The 11,034-nt window shown below is 44.1% G+C and overlaps 1 protein-coding gene across 1 annotated transcript; it reads left to right on the plus strand.

Moving 5' to 3' along the window:
* The first annotated feature begins 391 nt into the window (after positions 1-391).
* DNASE2B (deoxyribonuclease 2 beta) lies at positions 392-10,495 on the plus strand. Its single transcript, XM_030953387.1, has 6 exons — positions 392-770; positions 4,460-4,637; positions 5,889-5,970; positions 6,970-7,131; positions 8,649-8,846; positions 9,404-10,495. Exons 1-6 carry the CDS (start codon positions 658-660, stop codon positions 9,757-9,759), a joined length of 1,089 nt encoding a protein of 362 aa, XP_030809247.1. The 5' UTR covers positions 392-657; the 3' UTR covers positions 9,760-10,495.
* Positions 10,496-11,034: the final 539 nt, after the last annotated feature.

Genomic DNA, 11,034 nt, shown 5'->3' on the forward strand with positions numbered 1-11,034 from the left:
AATTGCTCCATTCAGACATGTTTGTTCTTAAATGCACTTGAAAAATAGTTGAAAAAAGCATTAGCTAATTGTAAGTAAATTCATTTGGTTCAGAGATCAGAGCGCTTCTCTGGCTCAGTCCCTACAGGCTCAATCCCCAGGGGTGACTGGAGGTGCCCAGCACCGGAGCCGGTGTCGGACGCTCACTGGGAACCCTTTCTGCAGGCACAGGGAGAGGGCTGGGCGGAGAAGTAGTGCGTTAGAGTAATGTTGTTTTGCTTGTCTGAACACCGGGGGTTATTTTAGATAGGTGTGAAAAATTTGTACGTCAGTCATGGAGAACTGAAAGGAAAACAAAAAGGGGTTTCGGTATCTGCAGGCTGGAGCTTTTTTTAAAGCAGAATACCATGAATATTCTAAATAGTCAAAATATTTTTTCTGTGTTTTGTCAAAAGCATAACTTGTCCACTGTCATTTTGTTGCCCAAAGAAACCGTGAGCAGTTTCCGGCAGCTCCCAGGAGCCCCTGCCCCGCTGCCCATGGCCGGCCCTGCTCTGGAGCCCGGTTTCCCAGGCGGGGTGCGCTCCCTGCTCCGTGGGCTGGAGCTGACAGCTCTGGCAGCGCAACTTCTCCTTTCAGAGCCACTCGGGGCTCGCCCTGCGCAGCCGGGAAACCAAAATGCCGGCGGGATCTGCTTGGTGCCAGCCTGCTCTGCTCTTACTTCTCTCCTGCGTGCCCCTGTGGGCCGCTGGGGTTTCCTGCAGGAATGAAGATGGGGAGACGGTGGATTGGTGAGTAAATACCGTGCAGGGGAGAAACGCTGGGAGAGTAAATAAATACACTGAGATTAAACCGCGGAAAGTGGGTGGGCCACCGAGGAGCAACGCAAAGGCAATCGCTGGTTCAGCACTGTTGGCACGAGAGTGGTGGCGGAGTGCTGCGTTTGAAAAACCTGGGATAAGTCACTGAAATCGGATTTCATTTCCCTGAACCAACCACCGTGCAGCATCATGACTAACTGTAGAACAATCAAATAATCACGGTTTTACACAGCGTTCGTGTCTCATGATCAAAGGGAGCGTAACCTGTGTTGCGGTGCCAGCTGCGCTCGCCAGCGGCGGCCCCGGGGACACGGCCGGGCCCGGGAACGCCGGGCGGGGAAGGCGTCCGTGTGTCCCTGGGCTGGCCCTGACAGCAGCGGAGCGGCGCTCTCGGCCCCTGCTGAGGGCACCGAGGGGCGGCGGAGGCTGAGCCGCCCCGGGCTGGCGGCAGCAGCGCGGCCGAGCTCCTGTGCCTGTGCCTGGAGCAGGAGTCGCTCCCTGCCCGGAGCTGCCGTCACGGCACCGCCGGTGCCTTCCCGCTGCCAGCTGCGAGCCCAACTTCGGGGATTACATGATTAATTGGATTAATGAGCTTTCAAGATGAAAAGATGCAAAGTAAAATTGCATAATATCCGGCTCAGATTTTAAAAGTGAAATGAGGGCTCTTTAAAAAGAGCTTCCTGAAGATAAATATCAAGCAGTTTCAAAAGAAAAAATGTTTTTCTTGTGAACAACAATTAGTTTGGATACAAGTGCTAAAGAAGTAGGCCCATCCCTTTCCTTGCGCACAGAGCTAACTGCAGGGAAGGCGGGCGGTCCTGCACCACAGGCAGGAGCACAAAGCTGGCTTTGCTCTGTTGGCATAGCATCAAATATATGAGGGTCTAATCCATCCCTGTGACTTGTCAACTTTGCCGAGGCACTTCTGGATAGTGTAATTTTTTCAGGAATCAGACTCTTAGTTGGTGCAGCTACCCAGGAACTTAAAGGTATGAGATATTTTATTTCTACCTAAAGTGGATTTATTCCTTGCAGAATAAGGTTTTTTGTGAAAAACAAATGAACACAAAAACCCAAACAAACAAACAAAAAACAAACAAAACCCACAGACCAATATATACACAAACTGTCAAGTTCTTAGATGAGGACAATTTTTGTATTAAAATTTTCTGAGAAATTTCTTGAAGTCTGGGGCTAGGAGTAATTCACCTGTGCCTGAATGTCAATGCCAGTGACGTGGGGCCTGTTCCGGGAGGGAACTTGGGGGTTTGCAGAGGCAAATCCATGTTCCCTTTCACAAATTTAGCAGCTAGGACAGGGGGATTACCTTTTCAGTATGCCCTGATCAAAAGAAAAGAAACTTGCCTGTCTGCTGGGGTCATTCTGGTTTACTAAAAAGAGTCAGCCTTTGGATTCTGGATTTGGTTGCTATGAAGCTGACAGGAGAAGCAGAACTGAAACTGCTGAGAAAAGCCTCCTCTTAAACAAAATATGTCAATGTCCTTTTAAACAAACAACACTGCATTATTTTAAGTTAGTATCAGGATTGTGTGAGTTTCTGCTATGTAGTGGTTTCATCCTGCAGTATTCCATAACTCCTCAGTACTCACACACCCCTTCATTTGCCGCTGAACCAGAGGGATCACTTGCTTTATCTGACCTGATCCCATCTGTGCTCCCCAGCTGGGCTGGCAGCTCCTCCCCGCAGCAGTACCTGGGCGGGCAGAAGTCTCTCCTGTGTTTTCCCTTCACTCGGGATCTCATCCCACAGTCCTCGTTGCAGCTCCCGCGGGGGCTGCCAGAGCCCATGGCCGCAGGACCGGCTGTGTGAGCGGGGCGGAGTCTTTCCTTTAGTCATCTAAACTCACTGCTTTCTGTGGGAAGCCTTCCCTGCAAATAACAGCCAGAGCTATGCTTTCTGAGAAATGCTGAGTCAAGGACTGAAGCCGCCATGCACATTGTTTGTTTGGGCTTCTTTTGAGGGGGTGGGGAGGAAGGGAAGAAGTAAAGATGTGATTCTTGCCTGTAAATTGTGTTCAGTCACAAGAAAACAATGTGACAATGCTAATCCAGTCTAAGCGGATTCGCTCTTTCTTGGTTCTCGGGAAAATAACCTTTACTCTGCTCCCATCAGTGCCTAAGTTCTTGAAAAATTTCCTGTGCACGAATAGCACTAAAGATTTTATACAACTTTAATTGGTAATACACTCAGCTGGCTTTCTGGAAAGATACAAAGCATGTATCCACTGGGAACTGGCAGGCAATTTCCTGATAGCTCAATGACTAGCATTTCGTAAGCATGTCTGCTAAGGTGGTTTGTCAGATGCAAGGCTGTAAACACTTCCAGAGCATAAACCTTGCAGTAGGTTTCGAAGTAATTTGGAAAGGCTTCATCTACTAATTCCTGGATCAGCTCTTACTACTATAACTACTGCTATTCCTCCCCTTTCCAAATCTTCGTTTCAAATCTTTATTTCAAATAAAGGAATTGTTGTGACTCCTGATGCATGTATAGGCACAGACCACTCTCCCCAGCCTAGTTATATAAATCACTTCCTTCTCTGTGATCTGTCATCAGAAATTATTTCTGCTGAGATACTTTTAGGAGATCATTCAATCAGTGGCAAATCAGGTGGATTACCAGGACCACGACTGGTGTGTGCTTTTCTTCTGCCTGTACATGTATATATCCCATGGATTAAATGTTCTTCTCTAGTAAAATGTTTTCCTGCCACTTTTTACCTGTGTTTGGAGATGTCTTTTGTGACCAACTTGAGCCTCTAAATCAACTGGGCAAGGTTTACTCCTCCTGATATACTTAAGGGGTTAAGCACAGGCTGCATTTGTGTTAAATAGTACAGATTGAAAAGAATGCCACTCAGTCCTTACTGTTGACATTAATAGCAAATTACTCAATTGCAACCCTCAGAGAAAGTGGCTGAGTTAATTACATTGTGATTAATCCCGTGGACTTGTGCACTGGGAAAACTTGTTTACTTTATCAGGAACCTTTGTATGAACTGAGCCATTTACTCTGTTTACTGACAATATTGAGTACTTTACAGTTTTGAAGAGATTTGTGTTCCTGGCTAATGGTTTGAAAATTTCCAGTCTGTAACAGTTCATCAGAGTGCAAGTCTATTATGGGAAGTATGATTGGAACTACACTTTGCTTTATACTTATTTTGTGATTGTGATACATATAAATATAATATAATGCACTTTTTTATTTCAATACCCAATTTTATCTATTTAATATAAAGCCATATTTACATAATATAGAAATTGCTTGACCTGGGGGAATGTTAGACTGGGTTAGGGACCTTTACCAGAACCAGGAACAATAGGGATTTCATGGACTCAACAAAGGCTACCTCAAATTCTTCAGGGGTACCAACAGCAGTCTGGCAACAGCAACAGGACTTTGGTGCTGAATGAGCCTCCCTTGCTTGTTAAGAAGCAGCACAAATTTGTCTGCAGCAGGGACTGTGCTGCCAAACTGCAGCTGGTCCCCAGGCTTTGAGGCTGAGATGGCCACACTGCTCCCCCTCCAGCCTGGGCATCCCTGGATTCAACCTCCTTTTCTCAGGGAAGGAGATGCTCATTTACATATTCAAATAGGGTGGTGGTGAAAAACCAATTGTTCTTCACTGTTGCAGGTTTGCTCTTTACAAGCTGCCAAAGCATGCCAAAGGACAGATTCCCCTGCTGGGACTGGAATACCTGTACATGGATGCCCTGACTCCACAGTGGCAGCTTGGTAAATACCTCATCAACATGAGCCAGGGTGCTCTGGGACAAACACTGCAGCAGCTCTATGAGACATATGAATCCAAGGCAAGTGACATTTCATTTCTGTTAGTGTGGTTACTTGATATTTTGTGCAGATGACATGAAAGCAGCCAAAATAAGCATATAAGGCCTGACCAATGGATCTGCTAAAAAGCATAGGGGAGGAGCACCTTGACAGCTGGGCAGATTATTTTCAGTTTTGGCTACAATTAGGGATAATCCTCAAACTTCTAATATCTAGTCAAGCTTTTCATAGAGTTAGAGTATTGTCCATCAAAAAGAATGTTCATACATTCTCCCTTTGGCTTCTTTTCTGCAATTCATGTTGAGCAATATCTGAAGCAATATCTGACCAAGGTCAGTGGTAATTGTTACAGACACATGTCCTAAGCCCTGCTATGTGCACGTGTTTCATACTGTGACTCAAATAAAATCTGAGTTTTCATCATCCCCCTGAAATGACTGTGACTGCTCCAGCACTGGTATGCTGGTTGTTGGCCTTTTTTTTGCTCCCACCCTCAGACACCTCACGTATATTTGTGTGAAGTGATAGTAAAATATCACAAGATTTCCCTATAATTATTTTTTTTTCCCATCTATGTAGTATTGTTGGGAGTCTGGGTGTGTCTTTGCATTTCTCCTGTGGGTTTGTGGTAGGGTGCAATTAATTGGTATGTAGAAGAGACTCCCAAAAGTCACTCAAATATTGACAGTCCAGAAAACTGTCAAGTCCCAGGTCTTACTGCAGCTGTAATAAACTGTTTACAAACTTAGAGTACATTGTGAGGGTAGGCATGTCCCAACTCCTTTGAAGTTCTCTATTCAGGGGAAATAAGGTGCGACTGTATGCAAATTTCTTGCAAAAAAGCTTGAATTGCTTGCCCTTAATAACAGCAGTTGTCATGCCTGTTTTTACTCAGCAAATATTTTTACCAGATCTGATTGCTAAATCAGAGAGAGGCCCAGAAAACAGACAGTGGGAGTTCTTTGCAAGCAAGGGGCCACTAAACCCATGTAAATTGGCTGAGCAAGCATTTTCAACCCTTGGGAAAGGCAACTGCAGTGATTGAGAGAGTTTCCACTCAGCTGAGGCCTAATGCTGAGTCTTCAGGTTTATTGTACTGTAAGCTCTGTAGAGACTGTGTCAGCTGAACTGGGAGCAGGATTAGGCTCATGATGTTCACACAGAGGAATCCTGAATCCTTTCTTCTGTTCCCAGCAGATGTTTTCTTAAGTGCCTTTCTCTTACTGAATGTCATAATGTCATAATTTTCAGAAATGTGTGTTTCCCTGCAGAGGAACACCACTGCATATGCAATATACAATGATGAGATCCCTGAATCAGACTCCAAAGGGTCGAAATGTGGACACACCAAAGGTACAGGGAGAGTCCCAAACTACTGTTTTCTCCTTTCTAAAGTTGCAGATAGAATCTGCTTGTCTGTCTGTTTGCCTATCTGCATATCTAAAATTCCTGCCTAAAGCAAAACTGAAGAGTGATCTGCATGGTGTGTGGTTTTTGTATAGTTACCTATGCTGCAGCTTGTTTTGGTTTTGCTATGCCTGTGCTGTGTGAAGGATCCTGGGGCTTATGGACTCTGTTTCAAGAGTTGAAACTAATACAAATCCTTTGAGCACCATCCTGTGCCTGATGGCAAACCAGTACAAGATGTGAAGGGAAACATTCCCTCAACAGAAACCTCTGCAAACTTTCTGGGACAAGAAACTGCTGCCAAGATCATGAAAGCACTGTAGGATGTAGTTACAGAAAATCGAGACTTTCAATGAGTGTAAACTTCAGTGGCGTTTAAATGTTCCCCTGAGGAAGCAGATGGGGTTTGCCCAGCCTGGGATGGAAATGAGCGGATTTTGCAGGGCTGTCTTTTCAGGCTGCAGCAATGGGCACAGCTCAGGAGCATGATCCACCCTGGAGGGGACAAGCATAGCTTGTCTCTCTGCTGCTTCCCCATGGGACACATTTTGGTCTGGGAAAGAAGCCACGGTGTTGACAGAACCTGTTTCCCTTTGTCCAGTGAATATTTGAAGTGAAGAAAGATGAGCAATGGAGAGAGGGTCACAACCTGTGAGCTTCCATTGCTGGAACTCTTGAAGGCAAAATTTGAGCAGAGGGTGGAGGTGTGAAAGGATTTTAGTCAAATAAAACATTATGACAGTTTGAGTTATGCAGGAAAGAATTGATGCAATTCTAATACAATATTACTGTCTTCTGTGGCCTAATAATCTACTCTAGAATAGCTTACTGTAGACATTAACACATTGAAATGTGGGATCTGCAGCAGCAAAACCAAAATAGGGCACAGCTCTATCATCTCAGAGTTTTTTCCTCCTATATTCATTTGCAGTTTTATTTTGATAGGATTTCTGCTCTTGGATAAATCACAAGGCTTCTGGGTGATTCACAGTGTGCCTCTGTTCCCTCCCAACCCTGAGGATGGGTATGGATATCCATCTAGTGGCGAGTCCTTCGGACAGACAGCCATCTGTATAACCTTCAAATATGATCAGTTCACGGAAATAGGTACGAAAAGCTTCTCCCTAAGAAAGTCCCACCACACCTCTCTGACTGCTTTCCTTGAGGTTTCACCTCAAAAATTCCTTGTTCTTGACCTTTTTTTGTGACATTGGGAAACCAAGTGGGGCCTGGAAAAAGCATTCTTGGCTTCAGTTGTGTTTATCCAATGATTTCCTGTGTGAATGTGGGAAATTCACTCTTCTGCTCTGTTTTCATCTCCCTGTGGGGACTATCAGGATAATAATAGTCACAAGTGCATATTGAGAGTAAACTCAGTCCATGCAAACAAATGCTTTGGAAATACAAAGAAGGATGATTAATCACTTTTAACAGTAATACCTCAGTCAGCAACAGTCATCTGCAGGTTCTAAAAATGTAAGGCAACCTCTGCTTGAGCTGGAGTAGTAGCCTTGACTCATCAAAAATATGAAGTGTGGAATAAATATCACCTAGAATTTTCCCAGGTATTTCTTTGTCACAAAAATTGCCAATACTAAATATACAAAAAAACCCAAAACCCAACAAAATACAGCTGCAAGATTCAGAACTATCTGGCAGTGATAACTGGTACTGGAATCCTGAAAGGGGACTTTTGAAAGACACTACAACAAGTCATATTGGCATGTTCCTCAACTCTTTTCACACTGTTTTCCCCCTCTTCTCTCACTTACAAACCTCAAATCAAGTAAATGAATGGCACACGCTGTGCAAATTGCCAGGCTGGCCACACCTCAGAGCTATCTAACCCGGGTTCCTGTTTGTGGAAACACATCTATGCATGTGTTTAGCAGAAGAGGACAAAAAATGAGATGCATATGCTAATGCTTTTCCTGGCTCATCCTCCCAGCTTCTGCTAATCTGTGGTTCAGGGATTTCCTGAACCAGAAAGACTGGAATGTTTCTGATGGACTGGTCTTCCATGAACTCACCTAATGAGCCCATTTGTTCTCTAGCTGTTTATGCTTTCCATGGCAAGTTCTTCTACAGTTGAGCACTATTCAGAAAAGGAGATTTCTCCTGCAAATTCAATCCAGATGCTGAAAGTCAAGTTCTGTTCTCCCTAAAACCAAACTAGACCCTTTAGCAGCTCCTCTGTTTGCCTTTGGCTTGGCAGCTGTAACTGGCTGGAGACTAGTCCTGTAAATACAGCCAGGTTTGGATTTACATGTGATGTCTGAGAGCTCCCTGACTGCAGAGAGGCTCAAAGATGGGCATGGGTGGAAGTGGCAGTGGACCAAAACCACCAGTTAACAGTTCTGCTCGGAATAATGGGCTGTAAGTGAAAGCCTGAGTGTACTCTCCCAGCCAGTCTTTGTGCTGCCGGGCCAGTCACAATACAAAGCAACACACAAATTTTTGGTTGCTAAAATAAGATACTTTGACACTTAACTCATCCAGGAGATAGGCTGTGAAGATTAAGAAGGATTTAGGTTTTCTGTCCAAGACAGAACTTTGTTCTCTTGATTGCTTTTCTTTAACCCATTTTAATTCTGCATGTGTTCATTTTTGTGGGTTTTTCTCAGACCAACAGATGCTGAGTTATAATCCAGGAATCTACAGCTGTTCCATCCCTGACATCTTCCAAGCTGATCTCCCAAATCTCCAGAAACTCTGTGCAAAATCCAGGCTGCCCTCGCCCCCCTTGCACCACCTCTCCAAGCTCCAGTCAGCTCAGGGGGAAAACTTTCTCCACTTTGCAAAGTCACACTTGTTCATAGATGGTAAGAGAACCTTTTGCTCTCTATAGAACACATTCTCAATTAATTCTTAAAATATGAATTAATAAATTATTTAAAAATTTGTGTTCTCTCTGAGGGGAAAAAAGGAAGTTCAGCTTCAGCAATAAATGTAACAGAGGGCAAGGCATGCTGTCCTATCCTAATGTTCTCTCAGCCTCACAAAGCAAAAAGCTGTCTGGTCCATCCTAAAGTATTGAACAATCAGATTTTCAGGAAAATTATGTTCCATTATTCAACAGTAATAAAGAAGAAGAAATAGGGGGGTTGAATCATCTGGGAGTTTTTGTTATGAAGAGGACTTGCAATTTTTTTGTCTGTTCCCTTTTTTCGTGCTGTTTGTTTGTAACAGGTTTTCTAGAAGGAGAAAAAGTAGAAATGAACTTCTGAAAAGGTCAAAATAAGGGGAGAGGGCAAAATTTTCTCTGGCCAACTTCATGCTTTACAATGCAACTAGCACAATTTAGATCATGCTTTTCAGTCTGTTCTTAAATGAATGAACATGAAACACTTGATTTCCCACACCCTATGTTATTCCACAGATATCTATGTGGCCTGGATGGCTCAGGAACTGAAGACTGATTTGTTGGCTGAATCCTGGCAGCGTTCTGGTGAAAAGCTTTACTCGAATTGCTCTCTTGACTACCACGTCTACAACGTAAACATAATAGGGATGCCATTGAACTCCACCTTCCATTCCATTAATGACCATTCCAAATGGGCTGTTTCAAGGAAATACAAAGATCAGTGGACATGCATTGGGGACTTGAACCGTGCTGCTGAGCAAGCTTGGAGAAGTGGTGGGTTCATCTGTACCCAGAACGAACAGATCTACAAAGCCTTCAGGCATTTGATAATCCACTATGAAAGCTGCACTTCTGCTCCCAGAGAGCTGTAACAAACCATTCCTCCCAACCAGCACAGCCCTTGTTACATGGGAAGTGTAGGAAATCTCTCTCTCCCTGAACTGTATTTTCACTCTGAAAAGCAGCCCTGTGAGTTTCCAGATGTGCTGGGCCATCGCCTTGTTAGCTGTAGGAGCAGGTGAAGGGCAGCTGCTTTCCTGTGGTGTGGGGCCCTCAGGGGGTGTGTGCTGGGCCCTGCTCTGCTCTCTGCCTCCTGTCACCATCCTGGATGGCATGGCATGGCATGGCATGGCATGGCATGGCATGGCATGGCATGGCATGGCATGGCATGGCATGGCATGGCATGGCATGGGAGGGACACTGCTGCATGGGGCTGCACCAAAGCACATCTCTGTGCACACCCTGCAGGGGCATCCCTGGACACCTTGGGAGTGGGGCTGGACCTGGGATGGGAGGGACAGCAGAAACCTCTCTCTTGAACTGGGCTGTCAGCACTGGCAGGTAGCAAGGGATAAGTACCCCTAAGTACTTCAGAATTGCCCTGGATTTCTGGCATTGTTGAGATAAATCATAGCATTTCTGCTCAGCTTGGGCTGAATCTTTAAAAGAGCTGAGAAAATTAGATCCAGACAGGGAGATGAATAGATCTGAGGACGGGAAGGCCTCATTTTTACATGATTCATTTTTAGAGAATTAATGAACTTTAAATCATCTTTAAATTATCTGTAACCAATAGCTTGGAAATGTTTCTAGTGCTTCTATTCATATACAGCAATTTTATAAACAAATAAACATGTTCAAAATATGAATAAGCAAAACAAAGAGTAACAATGGTCTGTTTATATTCTCCCTCTCCCATCTGTATAGTTATTTGTGGTTGGTTAAAATGTTTTATACCTGCCAAAGGAAAAACGGAGACAATTAGGAAAAAAATAGAAGAATATGTTTGAAGAAAGATGTTATTTAACCTACATTTTCACATTACAACAAAGGTGGCTGTAATTTTCAGTATCTCCAGTCTCAGGCTTAGGACCTGAAGTTTGCATGGTCTTGCTATAAAGACAAAGCTGATTTGCAAACTCCCAAAACACTCTTGTGTTCAGATTTCAGAAGTGTATCTGTGTTTAATGTGTTCCTAAATATATTTATATGTTTCTATCTCTTTTTTTCCTGAATTGCTAATATAAACTCCAGTCTGAATATCTGGCTGTCCCACTGATACTTCTGTTTTGCTGTGTTTGTAGTTCCCACTACTGATCCTCCACGGAAGTAGGTATAAAGAAATGCCCCACAACCACAACAGGTTG

Source organism: Camarhynchus parvulus, chromosome 8, assembly GCF_901933205.1.
Source record: "Camarhynchus parvulus chromosome 8, STF_HiC, whole genome shotgun sequence".
In the NCBI taxonomy this organism is placed as follows: Eukaryota; Metazoa; Chordata; class Aves; order Passeriformes; family Thraupidae; genus Camarhynchus; species Camarhynchus parvulus.

Bases quoted from the DNA above. Each gene is read 5' to 3' on its own strand.
- DNASE2B (XM_030953387.1), top strand. From the start codon at position 658: ATGCCGGCGGGATCTGCTTGGTGCCAGCCTGCTCTGCTCTTACTTCTC. The intron at 5,971-6,969 runs GTACAGGGAGAG...TTATTTTGATAG, and splicing joins GAAATGTGGACACACCAAAG to GATTTCTGCTCTTGGATAAA. The intron at 7,132-8,648 runs GTACGAAAAGCT...GGTTTTTCTCAG, and splicing joins TGATCAGTTCACGGAAATAG to ACCAACAGATGCTGAGTTAT.